Below are 22,758 nucleotides of genomic sequence, written 5' to 3' on the forward strand. Positions count from 1 at the left end.
TTTTATTTAAAACAAACTCATATTGATCATGAAAAGGAATAAAAACAGTCGCCTCTCAACACACGATGTTCAAAATTCCCGCGCCCAAATTGTCTAAGTGTAATGAAGTAATTGTCGTCAGCCTTCATTGTATTACTGGGACGTCATTACACTCGACAATTTCGGCGCCCGGGAATTTTGAATATTGAGAGACGGATGTTTTTATTCGTTTTTATGGCGACTATGAGGTTTTTTTAAAAATAAAACCACGTGATTCATGCTTGATAATTATTTTTCTTACATATAAGGCATAATGTTGTGATTGCCGAAGACCCCCCTTTAAAGCTGTTTAATGCTCAAAGAATACACCATGTGATTTGGTATACGGAGGCGTATTTGACAGGTGTTCTCAACACAAAATTAAGACGTACCTCAAATTTTCGGTCACAACTTTGACCTTCATCTGGAAACTGGCAACCCAAGTTTGGGATCAGTGACCTTTTGGACACTTGACCCCAAAACCCGGTCGTACACTCTGGGTAACTTGTATCGGCCCCCGTCGCGGTACTTTTTTTTTTATAGAAAAATGGTCAGATAATTTACAACTTTATACAAATCTGTCTTATAAAATGTTGCTTCGAATCAAATCACTTTAACATAATTTTTCATTTATAAACTTATTAACAGATCTTTCCATGGCGACCAGTTCCTTAACATTGGATCCAAAACGTTTGGTTCATTCATGAAGTTGCATACTTTGTAAGTACCTTTCCTATGTAAGTTTCTAAATGTTCAAATCGACGGGGCACGTTCCCTCATGCCCCTTATGAAGGTATGCCACTGGCAAATAGTAGCTTCTTTTTAAAATGTCGTTTTTATTACTTGCAATTGACTGCAACATAATTGCAATTGGCCGGGAAAAAGGTGTTCGTAGAACATATTTTGTTTAGAAGATTTGTGTCCAATTTACATGATTTGTGTATATTTGACACATGCTTCGTGTACACTCACATTGTTTTAATATATGATTTATGTAAAGATTTTGTCCTGTGATAAAGCGCTAATTATTATTATTATTATTATTATTATTATTATTATTATTATTATTATTATTATTATTATTATTATTATTATTATTATTATTTTATTATTATTATTATCATCGTCGTCGTCGTCGTCGTCATCAGGGACTTAGCGAGAGTGAACGTGAAAGGCACAATGCAAGGAGCATTCCTTCCTGCAGATAATGGACAGATTATCAGAAGATTGTAAGTAAATAAATGGCCAATCTAATGTAATGGTTATGGTAATGTAACATTATAAATCTAGAGCCATAACGAAATGGACTTGTAGACGTCACTCTAAAGGATTCCAAAGTTTAGGAGTTATTCAGAAGTGATGTCACTTTCCTGCTTCCTCTACTTGAAGTTGGTCTGAAACATGTGACACCTAATATGACAATGACCACAACATTTGACATTTTCGCTTATAACTGATGAGAATGGTGCCTCACAGATGGGTCAAATTACTAAACACAATTTGAGCAATGTGGACAATAGGCCCCTGCATAAAGTTTAATGACCTTTTTCTCATACTGGGCATCAATTGATTTTTCTCTTTATGTTTTCATGTGGAAACCTTTTCGGCGCCCGGGAATTTTGAATATCACGTGTTGAGACGGCTGTATTAATTCGTTTTTATGGTTAATATGAGTTTGTTTCAAATAAAACCACGTGATTCGTGCTTGATAATTAATTTTCTATCATATAAGGCATAATGTTGTGGTTGCCGGAGTTATCCTTTAGAGATTTAACATAATAACATGATAATGAAACGTTTTGTTTACTTGTCCAGGTTTTGACATTTTCTTGGACTACAGCTGTTTATATTGTGATTAAAATTACAAACCAAACAAAATTAAATATTTCCATTTCGCAGGATCTTAAGCATGGCACACATACCAAATCTTTCTACATGTAAGGACATATTCAAAGGACTCGATGTTGTATATTTACTGTAAGTAATAATCATTATATAAAACCTATTCATTTACCAAAACAATTATTATAATTTATTTCATTAAGGTTTATTGTTCTTTATATAAGAGACAGATGTCTGTGAATTGTATTATCCTCTATTTCCACCGCCCCGCGCCGTCACTCCTTGGATCCGAAGGAACTCTCATCCAAATCAGAATGTTAGCATACCATTTGGACTCCAAATTTTGGAGTGACGGAGTGTGTCTGTATCAAAACACAACAACTAGGCAACCAATCATATTAAGATGAAGATGAGTCTTTAAGTTCGGTTTGAGGAGCAGAAGCGTTAAGAGATGATCGCTGAAACTCATTCAGTGTAAAAGGGTTTAACATTATGATCTTATAATTCATAGCCCTGCTGTTCGGTAATATTATATTGTACTAAATACATTTATATCGTTTGAAACTTGTCTTTTTCAGGCATATGAATAGGATGAACCTTAAGTCTCTTCCACGAGGTATATTTGCTAATCTCTCCATCAACTACATGTTGTAAGTAAACAATAAAGAACTTAATTTTAAAAGAAATAATTCATACTTATACATGGTGGCAGGGTGCACTACCATATACGATATTGGTACGTGTCATGTGTCTGTCTATAAACTGCCTTTCTTGAGGCAAACTTTTACCAAATGACACCTCTTTTCATTAGACATTTGTGCCCTGAAAGTTATTTTCACCGTAAGTGACACCCAATTTTAGCGGTCACACACTCAATGACCCAATTTTCTTGGAAGCCCACACTAAATGATCCCTTTCTTTTCTTAAAAATATACATTGTCGTACTCCGGTATAAGTACATCACTTTCATATTCGAATGTAATCCCATCCCCCCTCCGGACATGGTGCGACGTAATAAACACACATTCCTGATAACTTTTAAACCACGAATTTAAGGAAAGCATGTACGAAACTCTGTCATTGCTGTACAATAATGGTTAGGGATGTAATAATGGTATAGGGGAAACTAAAGTCATAAGACGGAATGACGGCTAGGATTTGGCAGGCGAAATGTAAACTTAAATACGAGCGTACCTGAATTATACTTACATGTGGTCTTAAAATTGTTTGGGACGCTAAAAGAAAATAATCATTTTGTGTCAATTTCTAAGGAAGGATTGACCTTTGTTTAATTGTATACTTGAATGTGCGGACCGTTTTCCTTACGGTCTTCCTACTCTATTTCCAGAGATTTATCTTTTAACACCTTAGGAAGTCTACCAGATTTTTTCTTATCCTCATCACCAGACCTATCTAAACTTTACCTGGGACACAACAAACTCCGTGTTATTAACAATAATACATTTGCAGGATTGTATTCGCTACAAGAGCTGTAAGTATCACAATCTATGATGTGCAAAAATGAATACTTAGACAATGGCCGCAATGTGGCAATTATTACTTTTGGTATTGATTGGTAAATATTTAGGCTTTGCCTTTGTTGTCGCATTTTATTTCTTTTCCAGAAAGAGTCCAGCTTCTTTTTGAACGCTAAAACGGTCTTTGCATTAAAAACTTCTTGATAGGTCTGTCACACTACGACGGACTGGATCAACGTACATCACCGAATACAAAAATATTTTATTCGGTGGAAAAATCACCAGTCCGGCAGAAGGTTCGGTGGGATTTTGGGTCCGATTCCCGTTCGTCTCTCTGTGCGTTGTGGCCGCTAATAATCCTGCAGGCGTCTTATATCCGATCGTTCAACGTCCGACAATTGACCGGATTTGGGGGTCCGATTCCCGTTCGTTTCTATATGCGTTGTGGCCGCTAATAATCCTGCAGGCGTCTTATATTCGATCGTCAACGTCCGACAAATGACCGGATTTGGGGTCAACGTCCGACAAATGTCCGGATTTGGGGTCCGGTTCCCGTTCGTCTCTCTATGCGTTGTGGCCGCTAATAATCCTGCAGGCGTTTTATATTCAATCGTTTAACGTCCGACAAATGACCGGCGAATCCGTGGCATGTGGCACCAACAGGCACATCCGCCCTATCAGAAAAGTGGGGGAGGAGAGGGTGTTTGAGAGGGTTTTTGACCCCTTAGAGGCAGTGACGTAGCAAGCACTTTTTCAGAGGGTGAACAAAGTGGGGAAAGACAACTTTTAAGGGGGAAAAACTTTGACGAAATGGTCAAATATTGGCTAATAAGTACAAAAGGGTTACAAAATCTGATATATCAGGGCAACCAGCGTCCGGGGGCAATAGAGGTGATCAAAAATGAGAAACCTTTGGACAATGAAGGCCCAATTGAAGCCATTTGTCATTTTTGGATCAATTTTAGCACTATTATTGGATACTATTTTAGTTTGAAACAGTCGCAAATTGGTGAAACGAAAGCCTAATTGAAGCCATTGAAAAGTTTTCATAACACGTGGATGTCCATAGCAGAAGCAAAAAGGAAGACTTGTCCATTTTTCAAAATGAAGGTCCAATTGAAGCCATTTGCATGGGGACTGTAGGGCCTATTTACATTATTAGGCCTAGGCCTATTGTGTAAAAATATAGTTTTAAAAATGTAAAATTTGGAAAATTGTTTTTGGTGCATCATTTTTACACTATTATTGCCTTAAACAAAAAAACAAAGAAGGCCCGAACTGAATTTGCAAAATTTAAAATGTTACACTGATCCACTGACTAAGTGTCAGATATAAGACTTCAGACTCGTAATTTCAGGTAAAGCATGCATGGATTGATATGTTAAAGTCAGTAATAGACCTAAGTCCGTCTTAAATACTGACTTTGGTGACAAAATGTCACGGGCCCTACATACATGACATATCGACGGGCCGGCAGTAATTTTTACAGGCTTTTGGGCCAAGGAACCACATTTAAGCACTGCCTATAATAATCACAGGCCTATACTTAGGCTTACTATATAGGCCTACTATCCTGGGTCTACTCAATAACGTACAATTTAACCTTTTCCATGTTTTCTCTTCTTTTTTCTTTCTTGTCAATCACTAAAACTGGTAGAAATTTGATATTGCGTCCTCTACCCTTCAGAAAGTGCCCCTCCCTCAATACTACTTACATGCATAGGCCTACTAAATTACATGCAATTTAACCATGTTAACTTTTTCTCTTCTCTTCTCTTCTCTCTTCAATTTTTCTCACTTTCTTTTCTTTTTTCTCTCCTTTCCCCCTTTTTTCTACTTGTCAGTCACTAAAGTACTGGGGGAAATATGATATTGCGTCACACACCCTTCAGAAAGCCCCCCCCCCCATGATCGATGCACATGTTCGCCATAGGCCTACATCCGGCACAAGCGCCTGCGAAACCTTGCAAACACCTGCGGTATATAAACGAAAGAATAACGAACAAACCCAGGGTATATATACAGAACAGTACGAACACACATCGGACAACTTCCGAACATGTGTATTCGGCACACTCCGTTTCAAGTTTTGTGCATGCACAAAACTTGAAACGTATTGTCGACGGACTAAACAAACATCACCTAACACGAAACGCATTTGGCGGATAATAGCAGGACATATGAAGAACATAAAACGAACATTTACGAACACAAACGGATTTGCTAAAATACCATCCGTTTCTTATACGGAAGACCGATCCGGTGTAGTGTGACACTAACACGGTCTGGGTCAACGTACATCACCGAATGCAAAAATATGCTATCCGGTGGTGAAGGCCTCACAGGAACGTATTTGCAACGAACACGGGCCGAGTGCAACGAACAAAGAACGTACATGAACGAAAGGAGAGCGAACAAACTCCGGCAATATGCAGCACCATACGAACACACATCGGATAAATACCGAACATGTGTATTCGGTACACTCCGTTTCAAGTTTTGTGCATGCACAAAACTTGCCGACGGACTTAACGAACATCACCTAACACGAAACGCATTTGGCGGATGATAGCAGGACATAAAAAGAACATAAAACGATCATTGACGAACAACAACGGATTTACTAAAATACCATCCGTTTCTTGTACGGAAGACCTATTCGGTGTAGTGTGACAGTAACTTGAGGTAGAGCATTTCAGACATTTAACCAATGTTCTTGCTTAGTGTTAACCTGAAGAGTCTCAACGAATGATCTCTAGCAACTTCTTAAAAATGATATTCAGGGGAGTTGCTAGCTGAACAGAACACCTGCGGATGCAACTGGTCAGGGCAACTATCAGGTTTCAGGGCATCTAATTTATATTTCACATATCCTATATTAAAACTACAACTGACTTGCTCAGTTCAGGATATCAGCTACTTAGATGCATCACCAATGTTACTATTACATAAAATTGGTACTTTGTCTATACTCGCGCATCAGTCGCTGCCAATCAGGGTGGAAACTGGTATAAATACTTATCATGTGTCAAAAGCTCACATACCGTAGATAGCTGTACAACTAGCAGCGGGAAGAAATTTTAAAATATATACATATGCCTTATATATTATTTGCAGTTATCTCTACCAAAATGACATTCATGTTATCAGTGGACAACCTTTTATGTATACCAACTTAGCGCGCTTGTAAGTATGGACAACCTTTTATGTATACCAACTTAGCGCGCTTGTAAGTATGGACAACCTTTTATGTATACCAACTTAGCGCGCTTGTAAGTATGGACAACATTTTATGTATACCAACTTAGTGCCCGGGCTTATTGCGCTTGTAAGTATGGACAACCTTTAAAGTATACCAACTTATCGTGCTTGTAAGTATGGACAACCTTTTATAATGAGAGACAGAGATAAAAAGATTTTATCGCGTCTGACGTCATCTGTCAATCAAACTCGAGCACGGTTTGTTTACAAGTGTCGTGATGATGACTTGCGGCGGTATAACCGGGCGCCTTATTGTTAATTTTGCACCATCAAACATACAAACCATCTCAAAAGTTAGGTCTTTATAGTAGGAAACTTTCTTTCGCGAAGGCACCATGCCAACAATGCCTAGAAAAGTTGCTTTTTGTCTTGTAAAAGTACGTAATTTTTCGCCATTTTCTGCTATTCCTTTTCTCCGATCGGCACCAGATAAATCGGCATTCCTTTTACGCGCTATTAACCTGTGTAAACCAATCAAGGATCGTAATTGACAGTGACATCAGACGCGATAAAATCTTTTTATCTCTGTCTTTCATTATAAGTATACCAACTTAGCGCGCTTGTAAGTATGGACAACCTTTTATGGTATACCAACTTATACCAACTTAGTGCAGTTGTAAGTATGGGCAACCTTCCATGTATACCAACTTACTGCGCTTGTAAGTATGGGTTCCATGTATACCAACTTAGAACTTAGTGCGCTTGTAAGTATGGGCAATCTTTCATGTATACCATCCTAGTGCATTGTAAATACGAATAACCTTTTATGTATACCAACTTCGTGCGCTTGTAAGTATGACAAACCTTTACGTATACTAGTACAATCGTAAGTACGGGCCGCACCTTAGTGTTAATATGCGGTCTACCTGTACTATATGGTGTCGAGTCAGTTACCAAGTTAATGGCGGCACCCGTTTTGTTCGAATCAATGGTAGCACTTTTATGAATAACCTGCCAGCACTGAATCAAATCCAGGTGGTGTATGACGTGCAGTCCCTAAATTCAGTAAATTTTCATCGTCAACCGTGCAATTGAATGGGATTATTTTGAAATTTTAAAACGCTTGAAATATCACAAACAAATAGGCCTATGTTGATAAATAATATAATTACAAGCTAAAACCGTTGGGGTTCGATAATGAACCCCACAAAACTAGCCGAGTACATGGAAAATGCCATACGGCCGGGCGGTTTCACGAGTTGCCGGCTCGATCATGTCATCCGCCGCCTGATCAAATCCACATCAATGGAGTCAGGCAAAGGAGCAAAGCGTTACGTAATCTATTGTGTCTCCATATTTATGTAACCATGGTAACCTCCTTGGTTGCGCCTACCTGTTATCATGTTTTAAATTCTTCGTTTAAATGATCAATATAATCACTATATTTAAATACATTCAAATATTTCTTTATTTTTAAACAGGTTTCTGTACGACAACAATCTTACGTCACTCGACCATGCCTATTTTGCCACGTATTATCGTACACTGGATAAACTGTAAGCATGAAAACTGTTATTTGAATCCATTCCATTCAGTGTCAAGGCGTTTTGATTTCTTTGTCATCAGAATACCCACAGATTTCAGATTCCTGGTGATTCATAATACAATTTAACGTCATTTTCTGGTATTTTGATAGTAACCCAGCAAACACAAAACGTTTTCGACATCATTCGCAAAAAATTATAAAATGTTGCCAAAAACGTTTAAATGTCGGGTTACATAAAGGGTACATTAATGGTATAAAAAGTTTTCATAACATTAAAAAACATTTGTTGGTAATTTACTGCACAGCAAACACAAATGTTTTACAGAAAACATTTAAATGTCGGGTTATATAAAGGGTATAAAAACGTTCCAAAAACATTTTTGAAAACTTGGTACAAACCATTCTAAACAGAATGTTATTTTGGGGTTGAAAAATATTTTGCAAAAATGTTTGCCCAAAATATTTACAATAACGTTTTTAAAATATTTTCACGACCTTTATATAACCCGACATTTAAATGTTATTAAAACGTTTTGTAAAAAACATTTTAAGAACTGTGTTTGCTGGGTGCAAATATTTCAACATAATGTTATTTAAGTGTTGACAAAATATTTGGCCAAAAGTGTTTGCAAAAATAGTTTACAATGACATTTCGAAAACATTTTAAAAATATTGTTGTAGTGTGTTTTCATACAAAACGTTTTTAAAACGATTTCATGACCTTTAGTTACATAACCCGACATTTTAATGTTATTAAAACGTTTTTACCTAAACCAAAACCCAAAATATAACTTATTTAAAACGTTTTAAAAACGTTTTTGTGTTTGCTGGGAATATGTATTATCATTTTCTCTACCAAGAACTGGAAATAAGTTTATTCATTAGGGGTTGTGCCTTTTTGGCCCGTCTTGTCCCCCCCCCCCCTTGGATATTGGCTCTCCTAAAATTCAATTTGTATATTGCCCGATATCTTGAAACCTACAAATGGACATGTGCAACTCAAGTCAATTATCTTTATTTTTTAGATTGATTAACTGTACTATTATTATCTATTTACTATGATTGTTTTGCTCCCTCTCATTTTCTAGTCACCTGTATTACAACGATATAGCGTCAATTTCTAACGACGCTTTCAATCTAATTGCACCGAATGCTAAAGTGTAAGTATTAAGTATACTTAACCCGCTTTACATGCTGAAGAAAAGTATTGTGTTTTACAAGGAGATCGTGCACCTGTTATCAGCATTCTTGTGAGGAATCATGTGCGAACCACATACCCCTTGTGGGTACTTTTATTTTGTGGAGGTATATTAAAATGTATGATCCCACAAGTTGGTGCTTTACCGGACCCTATATGACACGCAACCCTCAAAATGGTATTTTTAGAGATATCACATACGGGGTGTATTATGGTCCCTGTATAAACACAAAATGTGTTTCCCACAAGGCAAACGCCGGTGCTTGTTTGCATATACCCCACAAGGACACTCATATACTCACAAGGACACTTATATTCCCCACAAAGACACTATAGCAATATTATTAGGACCCCCACAAAGATATGGTCCACAAGGGGATGCTTCCACTAATTATTTAGGTACTTGGTACTTGGTACTTGGTTGGTTTTCCTCCGTAGAATACCGCAGGGGCATTTTGACAGGAGGTGGGTGGTCACAGAAAATTAAGGGGGGGTGATGCTCTGTTTAAATGTGGTCTTGGAAGGATGGTTGATGGAGTCTTGTTGAAGGTCGTTCCACTGCCTGATGGTCCTAGGGAAGAATGCGTTGGTGCAGGGGTCCAGTTTGGTAGAGTAGATTGGAACTGTTGGTCATGTCCTCTTCTCGTCCTGTCGGTCTTGGGAGTGGTATATGTCTTGGAGATGTCCAGGTCGCCGTGATGAATCTTGAATAAGCATGTCAGACGCTCCTGAAGGCTATGCCAACCGAGGGTTTCTAACATCTGGGATACACTAGCTTCATAAGAGTAGTTCCCCGTTGTGAAGCGAGCAGCTCTGCGTTGGACCTTTTCAAGGATTTTGATATTTTTTGCGTAGTATGGATCCCAAGCAGCAATGCTATATTCGAGATGAGGTCTCACCAATGTCTGGTAAAGCTTTTCCTTGATGTTGGTAGAAGCATGAGGAAAATTTCTTTGAATAAAAACCAATGTCCTAGTTAAGGTCTGGTGTAGGATTCCGCGTATCAAGTCCCAAAATTAACTTACACCATGTAAAACAGCAATGTCCAATAACATTGCAGCTACTTATATCATTTGGGGCCAGCTTCTTTGATAGAACTATACATTATAGTTAAAAAGATTTTGTTTAATCGTTTGTTTGTTTTGTTGTATTTATAGGTATATCAGCAGTGGCAAACTTAACAAACTACCGCACATCGGTCAAGATGACGTTGAAATGTGTGTATTTTTATCCAGCTCATTTGCGATTATGATTTATTATTGATTTGAACGAGGCCCTAAATACCTTTATAAATTTGTGTTACTTTTTGATCTATACAAGTTGTATAATTGAACATGTTGAATTGACGTAACTGAAGTCATGCAGCAACTATGTTCATAGATGAAAGTGTTCAAATATTTTGCTGGGCCAGATGTATAATATGCTTCAATTGCCAGCTTCACTCCCGCACTCACGTGTTCCTTTCCAGCATATGCCGGTATTCAGTTATACACTTGAGTAAAAAGTGTCTAACATAAGTGTATAACACGACGATACTGTCTAGACTCGAACCCCTAACCTGGCGACTGTGACTCGAAGCCCGTAGCAGGTAACTAATATGTAATATAGAAGTATAGTAGTGTCCATTTAATTCAAAACAAACTTTCATGTTTTATATCCAAATCAACAACTCCAGTTTCTTTATCAAGGACACATTTAACACTTCCTTCGAAGTTACGGATGTAGAAATGCTGAGGAATTTTGAGACCTCTGGCTTCGACTGCTATCCTGCCAGTGATCAACGTCCACATAAATCAACGTGTATACCATGTAGTAAAGGATATTATGGCGACGGGGCATCTAAAGGATGTAAAGTTTGTCCTCCAGGTAACTTTGAGAGCATAGAAAGTTGTCTGTAAATAAACATCCATCCACCGCCAAATCCTGCAATTGATTGATTAAAATTCTGCTTTAACCTGGGACAAACAATCAGTAACCAATACTGTCCTCCCTTGCTGCCAAGAATACAGTGCAGTAAAACAACAAGGCATAAAATTATTATTGTTATTATTAGAGCGAATACGACATGGGTTATGCTTTAGTGGAAAAGACCGCAAGATCCAATCTCTAAACACACAAGGCTAGTTTTCACTACCACTTTATTCAAATCGGATAGAAGCCTAGTGTACTTTTTTCGCTTGTAATTATGGATTTTTTTTACATTTTACTCAAATGACACACTAAGTTTAGCAATTATTGCTCTTTTTAGCAGGGTCAATATACAGAAATAAATCGGGAAGTTCGGATGTGGGACGAACATTCGGAAGTATTGTCCTGGGGTATTGTGCAACCAGAGGCGGTCATGTCCTAGATGTCCGCATGGACCTTTTGTGAAGTTGCCCGCAAAAGCTGGACGATGTGTGATGCAAGATCGAGTCTTGCATCCACAGCCATACACGCAACCGATGTGGACTATCTGTTCACATGTACTGGCCATGTTTGAGGGCTACAGAACAACTATTTAGAATACAGGATAGAGTTTCTACGTTATTAAAACGGGCATCAGGCATTACTCCGTTAACTCCAAAATCTCGAGTTGAGAAAAAGAATATATATTCCATTCAATATTTGTGCTTATAATTCACCAGCAGAATGCAAAAATAATTATTTAACACGATGCTCGTGTCGTTATTAAACAGGTGGATTTTTCCAAAATGAAACGGGTCAGATGTCGGCCTTAACTGGCGAAATGAAGTGCAAGCACTGTAACGATGGGACGTATGTCACCGAACACAATTACCCTGGAAAGCACGCATCAGATTGTAAAATATGTCCAACAGGAACATACAAAGACCGGCATGCGGGATACCGTGCTTGCCATTGTCTCAATGATTACTTCAGACGAAACCGATTTGGAGCGTGTGAACCGTGTCCCACGAAGGGGATCAATTGTACACAGGAGCATCAGCGTTTACTTCCCGGATTTTGGTGGACTTGGGATTGGGGTTGTAATAAATCTGAAACTGAGAGAAATATACGCATGTACGAAGGATTTGTAACAAATCTGAAGGTTTCCAATTTCTCATATCATTTGCAAACTACTAGATTTGCCGAAAAGTTACCAAAAGCTTTCCCATGCCCTTTGGAGAGCTCATGTACGAATGATCAGTCTGATGTCCAAGCTACTTGTGATGTTGGCTATGATGGGTGGCTGTGTACAGAATGCTCCACCAATTACTACTCGTGGTTTCAGTACTGCTTTCAATGTCCACAGCTGTGGAAATTCGTACTTGAAGTTTTTGTAATACTTCTAGTTTTTAGCGTGATTCTAATACTAGCATTCTGGCACAATCGAAGAAGACAAGAACAAAATCGATCGCTCATTGATGTAATTTTCGCCAGATTTAAAATTATCCTCGGTTTTTATCAAGTAAGTGGTGCCATCTTTTCTTCACTTCATGATGTTTCATGGCCTAGTCACTTATCAGGTCTTGGAGACATTCTCCAAGTCCTTGAACTGAACATCCTCCAATTGGTCGCAAAGCCTCACTGTTTTATACCAAAACTCAAATTCAACGCGTATGATGAATTCATAATTAGTATTTCTTTCATTATCCTTGTGCTGTTTTCTGCATTAATTGGATACCTTTGTATGTTGTGCTACTTGACATTTAAGCAAGTTGGACAGATCCATTTACGGCATCGAATGATGGAATGTAAAAAGAAATGTTACATGTACATTTTATTGTTGCTGTTTATAACGTATCCCAGTATGTGCAATGTAACATTGTCACTGCTACCAACTGGATGCGACGACTTCTGTCTAGATGAAGAGGAAGTTTATTGCGTCCGTAAACTTCGTACAGACTACTCTATTGATTGCAGCACCAAAGAACACCACTTCTTTACTTGCGCTGCTTACATCGCTTTAGCCTATGTCATTGGTTTCCCTATGCTACTTTTAGTGTTATTGTATATTCATTCAAAAGGAAAGTACACTTCTGGTAAAGAAAATGCGATACAGGTCAGCAGAAAGAATATAAAAGAAAGAAATCTGGTCGATCTTTCCCGAAAGCCTGATGATGACGAATGTTTAAATATCAATGGAAATATAAGCGACTTGGACGTATCCGAAGACGATGACACGCTGCTCGACATCAGTACCAGTAGACATGGTAGAGATAAAGATCTATGTTCCAATAATGACGAACAATCATTTCCCCTCTGGTTGCGATTTTTGTGCGAGAATTATCGCGATGAATTTTGGTTTTGGGAGATCTTGGAGCTTTTGCGTAAAATATTACAAACAGCATTGGTGGTCTTGTATGGTTCAGACGATCCTTGGTATCTGACTGTCACCATTGCTATCTCAGTGGCATTTTTGACCAGTCATGCGTATTTTAAACCCATGAAAGACAATTTTGAGCATCGGTTACAAATGTCATCATTGGCAGCCGTTTTCCTGAATCTTTTGGTTGCCATGGCTTTGATGATGCCGAATGAACAACAGTCATCACCAGCTGAAGCAATGGCTACTACCATCCTTGTGATTTTGCTCAACTTTGTTGTGGTCATCTTAGTTACAGGTATAGTTTCTTTTGCATTCACTCAGAGCCGTACAATAGATACATATGCAATAATACTGTAGCGAATTTAATTACATTATTATCTAGTTCAACGGTATATTTCTTGATTTTAATTTACAATGTCTCGTAGTAGAAATGTCGCGTGTCGCATCGAGATAAAAATTTTTATCTCGATGGTTTGTGTTTGTTATTGGTATCGTATATTATGAGTATAAACCATAGACAAATCAGTGAGAATGATCTATTTTGTTACGCAAAAACAGTTAGAAGTGACTAGGGTTGCACGGAAACTTGCATTACACTTAAATCGTAAAAAGGCGAAGTCGCGACTTTTAACGGTAGTCGCGACTTTCGACTATGTCGATTAATGTCTATCTATATGTCCTCACGATAATAAGAAGTTATTTGAATAAGATATAAAGTTAAGCCAAATTTCCGGATTTAATTTGCACGAACTGATTGTTTGACATCCATATAAATGTTGCTGACGTTTAAAATGGAAGCTCAAAGAAGACGGTTATAGTACGGTTAGGTTCAGACGTTACAACTTTTGCATACTCGCATTAACTGTTCGTATAGAGTAAATATTTTAGATACCAGAAATAGTAAAAGCACATCTGTTTCAATACTTTATGTTTTTGTATAATATATTGCCTATCATTCATTCTTAAACATACCTTTCATATGTTTATTTGTGCATGTTGGGCAATGGGCATGATAATTACCTCGAGTTTTTACTCAAATTTTGAAAGTCGTACTAATTAGCTCAGCTTTTAAACCCCAAATGTTGTTTTGATTTATCGTTGCTTCGAATTGGCACAAATTTGACCACGAAATGTTTATCTCTTTCTTTCAGTCAATATCATCGTGCGAGTTTTGAAATCAGTTCGGCGTTCCAAAAAGAAATCTAATTCCATTGTTGAAGGAACATTGGAGTGTTTGTCTATCACAGCAGGTGTATTTAGCTATATGTCGACTATATGTAGCCGACTCGGTCCTGTACATGCAAGAGTGTCGGAAGAAGACGAAGGTCAACTGATGGTTAACAACGACAGCGATATGAACGAGCTGTAAATTTACTACAGACATTGACAGAGATAGTTTGGTATCAGGACAACCAGTTTCGTTTTCTGATCTCCTATTGTATGTAACTTCCAATATGCTTGGTTGCCTATGGTCCCATTGATTAGCCCTAGAAGATGGAGATTTTGTGGATTCGTTTCTGTTTGCTGGAGACAATTGCGTTCTTTCGTGATCCAACCGAATATAGAAACATAAATTAATTCATTATATACAAACGAGATGCTCAAGGACAAAGGTTTTAATGAAGTTATAATCTGAGACAGAATTAGCAAGACACGTCACTCTTTGTATGTTTGAAAGTGAAAAAATCACTATAGGGCACGCTGTGACAGTGTTGCGTTTAGAAATTGATAGTCACGACAGAGTCGTAAACAACCCGTTTCTAAGTTTGATTGACAGAAGACGTCAGAAGCAAATCGACTCGGAGGGTTCAGAACCAGAAAGCCATAGCTCTCACAAAATGAGCACAAAGTTGGCTCCTTGCTTGGGGCTTCAAAAATCAATATTTCCTTCACAATGATTATTTAGAGGTTATTAAAATAACTGCGCATCGGTTATTTGGAGGGCATTGTGAAAAATCTAAACATTTTGCGTTTGGAACCGAGGAATATCCCGAGGGGCGCAGCCCCGAGGGATATTCGAGGTCCAAAGCAAAATGTTTAGATTTTTCACAATGCCCGACATATAACCGATGCAAAGTTATTAACCTCATTCATAACCGTTCATTCATAACCTCATTCATAATTCATTGGACCTCGGAATATCCTCAGGGCTACGCCCTCAGGATATTCCTCGGTTCCAAAGGCAAAATGTTTAGATTTTTCACAATGCCCTCCAAATAACCGATGCGCAGTTATTAACCTCTAACTATTGAATTTTGTGGACTGTATCTTTTAGTGCCCTGGCGACTTTATGCTCATTTTGTAAGAGCAGGTGGGCTGTGAGTTGAGGCCCTTTGGCTCTCAACCCTCGAAATTAGTCTTTTCGCCAGCCCATCGGGCTGGTACCTATTTCTGGGATGGTGTTTGTATGCTCAAGAGATTAATTTTTATTGGTATTGGAATGACTTTTGTTTAAAACTTTTTGTGGTTGAATTTTTTTAAAAATATTTTAATTCGATTTGTAAGGAAAAGTAAGTATGTTTTGCCGTTTCAACGAACGAAAACGAGTGAGTATTACCAAAGTTATGTTTGAACTAATTATGACTTTAAAAGTTCTAGGTATAGGCCTAAATGTAACAATAATAGTTAATATATAGCATCATATGGTCAGCAGAAGAAAATCTGACATCACCTATGATGTCATATCAGTGTCCTTGACCGGGGGTCCTTACTCCTTGACCACTGAACAGCGTGATATCATGTTGATAACAGATCTATAGAATCAAAATCTTCATCATATCCCGGATCATATCACAGATTCTCAACAATCTGTGATCATATGGACCATATTGATGTGAAAGTAGTTATCTATCATATCCTGTGTCGTTTTATGGATAAAATGACTCAAAATGTTATTGATGAAATGGTTGCTATCATAAACATCAGTTTTGTCTTTTCAACGGGAAAAATCCGATGCAAAATAAAGTTTTTAGGGCCTAGCTATAATATGGGCATAATTTATGCATGTAGGCCTATAGTATTGAACAATGTACCCCATTTGACATGCACTTATAGATAAATAAATTGTCTTACTTTATTAATTTAATAACTTCTTTATTATAAATAAAATGACACATAGCTATAATTTTTGAGAAAAATGCAAAAATAGGCACAAAATTGGGCAGGGGTGTAGTACCCCCTTAAAAGAGTTGACATGAGATTAGGAATTAATGTTTTCTGCTGTTTCAGTGTGCATGTTCTCATCGTTGATGGTTTGGTGGACTGTCATGTAGATGTAAGCGTGATCCTAAAATGCCTTTCACATTGACCAAAACTAATTACAAGACCTCTTCTACATTGAGGCTGGCTTCTTTCCTTTTAAAGGGCATTTTTATTGATTCTATCTTCGATTATAGAAACGATAACAAAAAAGTTACAATGTCTTCTTATCGTTTATTATTATCGTTTATTTATTTATTTATTTATTTATTTATTTATTTATTTATATATTTATTTATTTATTTATTTATTTATTTATTTATTTATTTATTTATTTATTTATTTACAAATTTCAAAGTATAGACCTCTGAAAAGGCAACCGTTGATGTACCCAATGATCGAAAGTGAGGGTATGCCGTAAAACTCTGAGTTTTTCCAGAGGTCTATACTTAAACATTAGTTTTTACGCTCTCCTGTAATGGGATTGAGCTCTCTTAAAGGTGGCAAAGTTAGTCTACCTGAAAATAATACTATTTTATTTATTTATTTATTTATTTATTTATTTATTTATTTATTTATTTATTTATTTATTTATTTATTTATTTATTTTGTTTTATTATTCGGCAGAATTGACAACATTACAAATAAATAGCAAGAACAAGTAAGCAATCAAGATATAATACAAAAGAAACAAACAACAAAATAAATGAGCAAGGATAACCAATAAAGTTGGATAAATTTATGCCAACTTATTTCCAATTGGTTCCACAAAGGTTAAAAGTTAAGAGGAACAGTTGAAACTTACCGATTATATGAAACGCCTTACGTCTGTGTATTAAATGTTAAAAATCTTACCAAAGTCTTGTCAGAGAAAATTGCCTTTGATGAAATCTAAGTTGGATCGAAAACTCGGGCCACTAATGACATTATTTCAAAGTCAAAACAATTCGTATTCGTTTTGTCTATAAAATTACATTTGTGTACTTTTTTGGAACTAAAATGTATTTCTTAAAAGGAATGTCCCTTTGAACAAAGGGCAAAGAAAAAAATCTAATGCATGTTTCATTTTTAAAATTTATGTGGGCGAATGTTCTTGTAAGCTTTAAAGTATAGGTTAAATACCACTAATTATGTATTACACGGACGGGTTTCAGGAAAATGGCTAATGGTGAAACTATATGATTTAGATGCCAAATGATCAAAAAACTCAACATAGGTTGACCTGAGACTTTTCTTGTTTTAACGCACTGAACCGTAAACACCTTAAAATGGCAATGCGCCCTCGAAGCTGAAAGGTACAATATGGTAGGGCGAATATTTTCTAAAAACCGAAGCCGTGCGTATGAATTTTGGAACTATTACAACAAGAATGTCATATAATGAGAGAAAATATACCATTTTGAAGCACCAAATCCTAAAAAGTACTTTTTGGCTATATAACTTGATCAATATCAGCGATTTTAATGCAGTCTTCCATGTATCGCCCAGGCCTATTAGTGGTATTAGTGGCCAATTTTAACGAGCTCTGCTCTCTTTTGATTTTCCTACCAATGAACTGTTTTGTATATTTATCATGTTATGTATTTTCGGTGAAATAAATTGAACATTGCATATTGTATGTAGCCTATAGTGTTGTATAGCATATGGGCATACCGATGTAGGAAGTGGAAATTTACAGCTACAGTCTTTGGAATTAATTAATTGACAGACGATACTTCAAATTACGCGTCCAAAAGATGAATCCAAATTTATCCATTACGTTTCACTACCTGAAGAGAATTGATCAACAATTGAATTCCCTCCTGAGGTTAGTATCTATCAATGAATTGACCAGATCACCAGGGTTTCATTATAGCTAGAGGCAGTATATGACACACATGGGTCAATGAGTTACATAAAAATGACCTTGTGTGGTATTTAGTTCCCAGGAAGTGAGTTTTGCCTGAGGTAATTTGTTGTTAAATGTTGATCCCTCACTATAAGAGTTATTACCGTCGATTTGGTTGCAAAAGGAGGTGAGACATGATCAATTCTGTTAAGGCAGTGAAACCCAATGCGTATATTCAGGTGTTTATATCTAAGCATGCAGTGTGCTTCTATTGGAAACCTTTTTTGAAAAAACGATGTAAAGCTGGTTGAATGGTGCACTCTACTCCAAGCTGGGCCGAGATCACGTTTTGCTCTGTAAGGGCGGTGACATTGACGACTTTATGTCCCTGTTGGTGTTAAGAAGAAAATGAAAAATAAACGTTTTTCGTAAAATATGATATTGGTAATGAATTCGAGACTCAAATTAATTTCAGGACGAGTGGTTGGATTTGTCATCCAGTGTGCTAAAAATGCTAAAGTAAAGCGCCAAATGACTTGTACTAATTGTGAGACTATTCTTTTTTTACGAGCTGCTGCTGCTAAGCTGCTGACGAGGAAGCACCCAGAAAGCGATTAACCTCCCTGCTGATACTGGCCCTCGATCTAATGGCTGGAATTTGGGCAGGAAGAGATTTCCATAATTGGGCTGTAGATGGAAGAAATGATCTTTCGTATAGCCGACAAGGTTTGATCTTGGGACTTCCACTGCTAGGTCCTTCCCCCATGATTTTCCAATTTCTTGGGGGTATGCTCAGTTACAGACGTCGTCATATAGGTACTGTTAGCACTTATTAATTGTGATTTCAATTTTACATAACAACAACAAAAATCATGAAAATTTGTCGATTAGACAAGGGCTAATGCAAAAATTGTCTTCACATAGGACATATTCGAAATGTTACAAAATAATGAATACTATTGCATTTAGTTCTTTTTTAATAAAAACTGGTCCTGGTCTTTTATTTGAGGTGCTTAAAGGCCCTTTCAGTGATTTCACAGGAACATTAAAAAAAATGGAAATTTGTCAGAGTTGCTTAGAAATAAAGAATAAGTCTACAGAATTTCATTAAACCACTTTTCCCCTGAATACATCGACAAATTAGTCAAAAAACAGAAGTTTTAGAAAGGTTTTCTACTTCAACTCAGATCGACTCGAGAAAATCGAGATTTTCGTACAGTGCGCCACCAATCGACTGGAAAAACTTCCTAGTCCAGTGTTTCTAACACGGGGAAGTAGAGTCTAAATTGATTTAAAACAGACGCTTAATTTTTGTAGTAGAAAACAAAATAAGCAATTAAAGGTCACCGAGGCAAACTAACGGTCAATTCAAATATGAAAAACAGTTAAAATTGTGTATTTTGTTTAAAATAGTAGCTACTGATGTAATAAGTAGTAGAAACAATACGCAACGCGTGTTGGTACGTGGAGAGTGAACTTCTTTCGATCTCGAGTCGGACTTTTTGTACTGTCAGTATCAAAAGTCCAGAATCATGCAAATGCTTTATTTTGTCTAAAATACACGGCTTTCGACCGAACCACTAGCAGGCTATGTTAGCACATCTATGCCAATTACAAAGGTACCAAAATCTGAATTTTGATGATTTTTACGATCGTCCGGATGAGCAAATCACTGAATGGGCCTTTAATTGAATATTAATCAAGATTTGCAAACAAAAATTGTCTAGTACTCACCGGTATTAAGTAATACGAATAGAAGAACTTCTCGAAAGGAAGTGTGATTTCAACTAGGAAAGGATAAATAAGATTAAAGCTGTATATAACTTTAAGCATATCAAGATTGTTTTTTCAAAATATGTTAAATTTTAGAAGATGATTAAACGATTCTCCACATATAAATGACCAAAACACAAGATACGAGTGTTATAGTGCATGGGCTTATAATCGAAACCCTGCCCCCCTTAGGGATTTTCATCAACCGTGTTTTTTGTCAGCCAGGGTCCTTGGCTATTATAATTTGCTTGTGTGCCATTAATCTGGTGGCGGGTATGTGCTTAGGGGTCAATCAAAGGTTAACGCAGGGGTTAAATTTCAAACTTGCTCAACTTTGATTAAAAACCACACCTAAGTATTCCTGAGTTCTTGCGTTATAAACAAAAAGATCAAAGCCGGAACATATTTTGGCCACAAAAGGGTCAAAACCTAAAACGTGCTCTGATTTTAATGAAAATGGTCTCAAATTGTTCGTCTACTGATTAATGGCAAACAAGCAGATTATGACCGCCGAGGGTCCTGGCTAACTAACCCCTGTGTTAACTTTTGATTGACCCCTATACGCTCATGCCCACTACGGCACCACAAGCAGATTATGATATCCGAGGGTCCTACTCCTGGTTAACCATGTTTAACTGAGAAACATGCTGGAGGAAAATCCCTCCCTAAGTGGGGACGGGGTCTTTTCGGGTCCACTTTCTATTACTATATGCCTTTTTCTATTTGATATATTCCAGGTTTTTCACTTTGCCACCTTTAACACTATAATTACATTTGACAAAATCTTGTGATAATGTACGGTATAACGCTTACCATCTTTCTTGATCGGACAAATTTCCTCCGTGTGACCGAGATCACAATATGGAAATCGAAGCTCATAAGGCCAGAAGTTCATGTCTAGCTTAATCATCCCACCAAAAACATCCATAGCTGCAGTAGTAAAGAAGTAATGTTTAGGAAGATTTTACTGTTACTTGCCTTGCTCCGCTGAGTATATTTTGAAGCTGTGAGGAGTTTATTAAACCAACTATAAAAATTTAAAAAATTTAAAACATTGACCAAGCGTGTGAGACAGAGGAGTGATCTTGATTAACCGATTGAAACAGGTTCATATAAGTCGGCTTGCATTGGCTGCAAAACTAAACAGACTGCACATCATACTCGCACTCATCAGATACTGATATCTAAGGAAATGCTTACTTGGTGTCATTTTGATTGTTCCGTTCACCCACTGGTCTACACTAACAGGCTTCAACACCGTATCAAATTCCATTTCAAATCGGGCGGGACCTGTAACATAAAGTAATACAAGTATTTGTGTTTCAAACGTTCGTACCCAATAAGCATATCAAATAAAAGTAACTACCCTTCTTAATGAATCAATGTAAAAATCATTGGAAGCACAGCTGATTTCTGCGCATTATGACACCTCATTTGTTGCACAGTTGCAGTGGTTTCAATATTGATGTCGCAGCATACATTTAAATGAAAGTAACTCAAGTTTGAATTTGATCAAAATCCTATTGCCTTCCATTCAGTATCCATGGAAGGAATTGTGTTCGACGCTCATTGGATTATTCTTTTTGTTTCGTAAAATTTGAAAGTCAAAACATGTGATAATCTATAAAAAAAATTGTCATTATTCACATCAGTTGTAATAGTTTACTTAATGCCGTAATTTCAATATCTTCTGTGACCAACAAGGTCATAAGAAGTGGAAACCCAAGGATTACATCTGTTGGCAACACCCGCCAATCTATCAGGAGATTTGGTATCTAAATTTACCACTAAAAGGACAACTTGTTGCAATTTAGGACTTTGTTGGTCTGGTCAGAAACAGTATGAGTATTGAAATCTTCAAGCTCATGTTTCATGTTTCATTCTTACCAAATGATTGAAAGCCACACTTATCAGCACTTCCCTCTGGTACTATACTGATGAATTCACCTCCATCGCCACTCATAGGCGCACCCCGAATTAACAGCAAACTTGAAGTCAGCAGCGAAAACAAAAGATAAATATGCAACTTCCTGCAAGGAATGAAAGTCGGAATATGTCAAAGTGGTCAGGATCCTGGGTTTACCAAGATAAAGAGCTAGGGATTGGTTGAATACATTTTGAATGTGTTTCCTTCTGAGCTTTTTCTTTTCAATGTTTGTAGAAAGAAATGATTAAATCATCATTTTCAGCCTGTTGATGTAGGTACACAGAGTTGGATATAATAATTTTTACTTTTACTCCACCTGTAATAAGTAATACCGAGAGCGTTTTACTTACCTGATTGTCTAGATGTCGTTATATAAAAGTTCTATATTGCAACATATTTAAGGTCATACTTACATTTTCGTACCCTAGCACGTAAAAGCTCAGCATCTACTCAATTGTTTCCAATTCGTTTGTTGGCCA

At 37.1% G+C, this 22,758-nt stretch overlaps 2 protein-coding genes across 2 annotated transcripts; one reads left to right on the plus strand and one right to left on the minus strand.

The window, feature by feature from the left end:
• The first annotated feature begins 12,805 nt into the window (after positions 1-12,805).
• On the plus strand, positions 12,806-15,157 carry LOC140166957 (uncharacterized). Its single transcript, XM_072190444.1, has 2 exons — positions 12,806-13,848; positions 14,705-15,157. The coding sequence occupies exons 1-2, from the start codon at positions 12,915-12,917 to the stop codon at positions 14,920-14,922; spliced, it is 1,152 nt and encodes a 383-aa protein (XP_072046545.1). The 5' UTR covers positions 12,806-12,914; the 3' UTR covers positions 14,923-15,157.
• Positions 15,158-18,820: 3,663 nt separating this feature from the next.
• On the minus strand, positions 18,821-22,376 carry LOC140166964 (uncharacterized). Its single transcript, XM_072190451.1, has 5 exons — positions 22,240-22,376; positions 21,553-21,642; positions 21,166-21,282; positions 20,314-20,366; positions 18,821-18,967 (listed from the first exon to the last, which is right to left on the minus strand). Exons 1-5 carry the CDS (start codon positions 22,313-22,315, stop codon positions 18,848-18,850), a joined length of 456 nt encoding a protein of 151 aa, XP_072046552.1. The 5' UTR covers positions 22,316-22,376; the 3' UTR covers positions 18,821-18,847.
• Between the last annotated feature and the right edge of the window lie 382 nt (positions 22,377-22,758).

Source organism: Amphiura filiformis, chromosome 1 (genome assembly GCF_039555335.1).
Source record: "Amphiura filiformis chromosome 1, Afil_fr2py, whole genome shotgun sequence".
Classification (NCBI taxonomy): Eukaryota; Metazoa; Echinodermata; class Ophiuroidea; order Amphilepidida; family Amphiuridae; genus Amphiura; species Amphiura filiformis.

Coding starts and splice junctions, on each gene's coding strand:
- LOC140166957 (XM_072190444.1), top strand. CDS start 12,915: ATGTTGTGCTACTTGACATTTAAGCAAGTTGGACAGATCCATTTACGG. Junction 13,849..14,704: donor TGTGGTCATCTTAGTTACAG/GTATAGTTTCTT, acceptor TCTTTCTTTCAG/TCAATATCATCGTGCGAGTT.
- LOC140166964 (XM_072190451.1), bottom strand. CDS start 22,315: ATGAGTGGCGATGGAGGTGAATTCATCAGTATAGTACCAGAGGGAAGT. Junction 21,643..22,239: donor GTGTGGCTTTCAATCATTTG/GTAAGAATGAAA, acceptor TTTATGTTACAG/GTCCCGCCCGATTTGAAATG. Junction 21,283..21,552: donor AACAATCAAAATGACACCAA/GTAAGCATTTCC, acceptor TTACTACTGCAG/CTATGGATGTTTTTGGTGGG.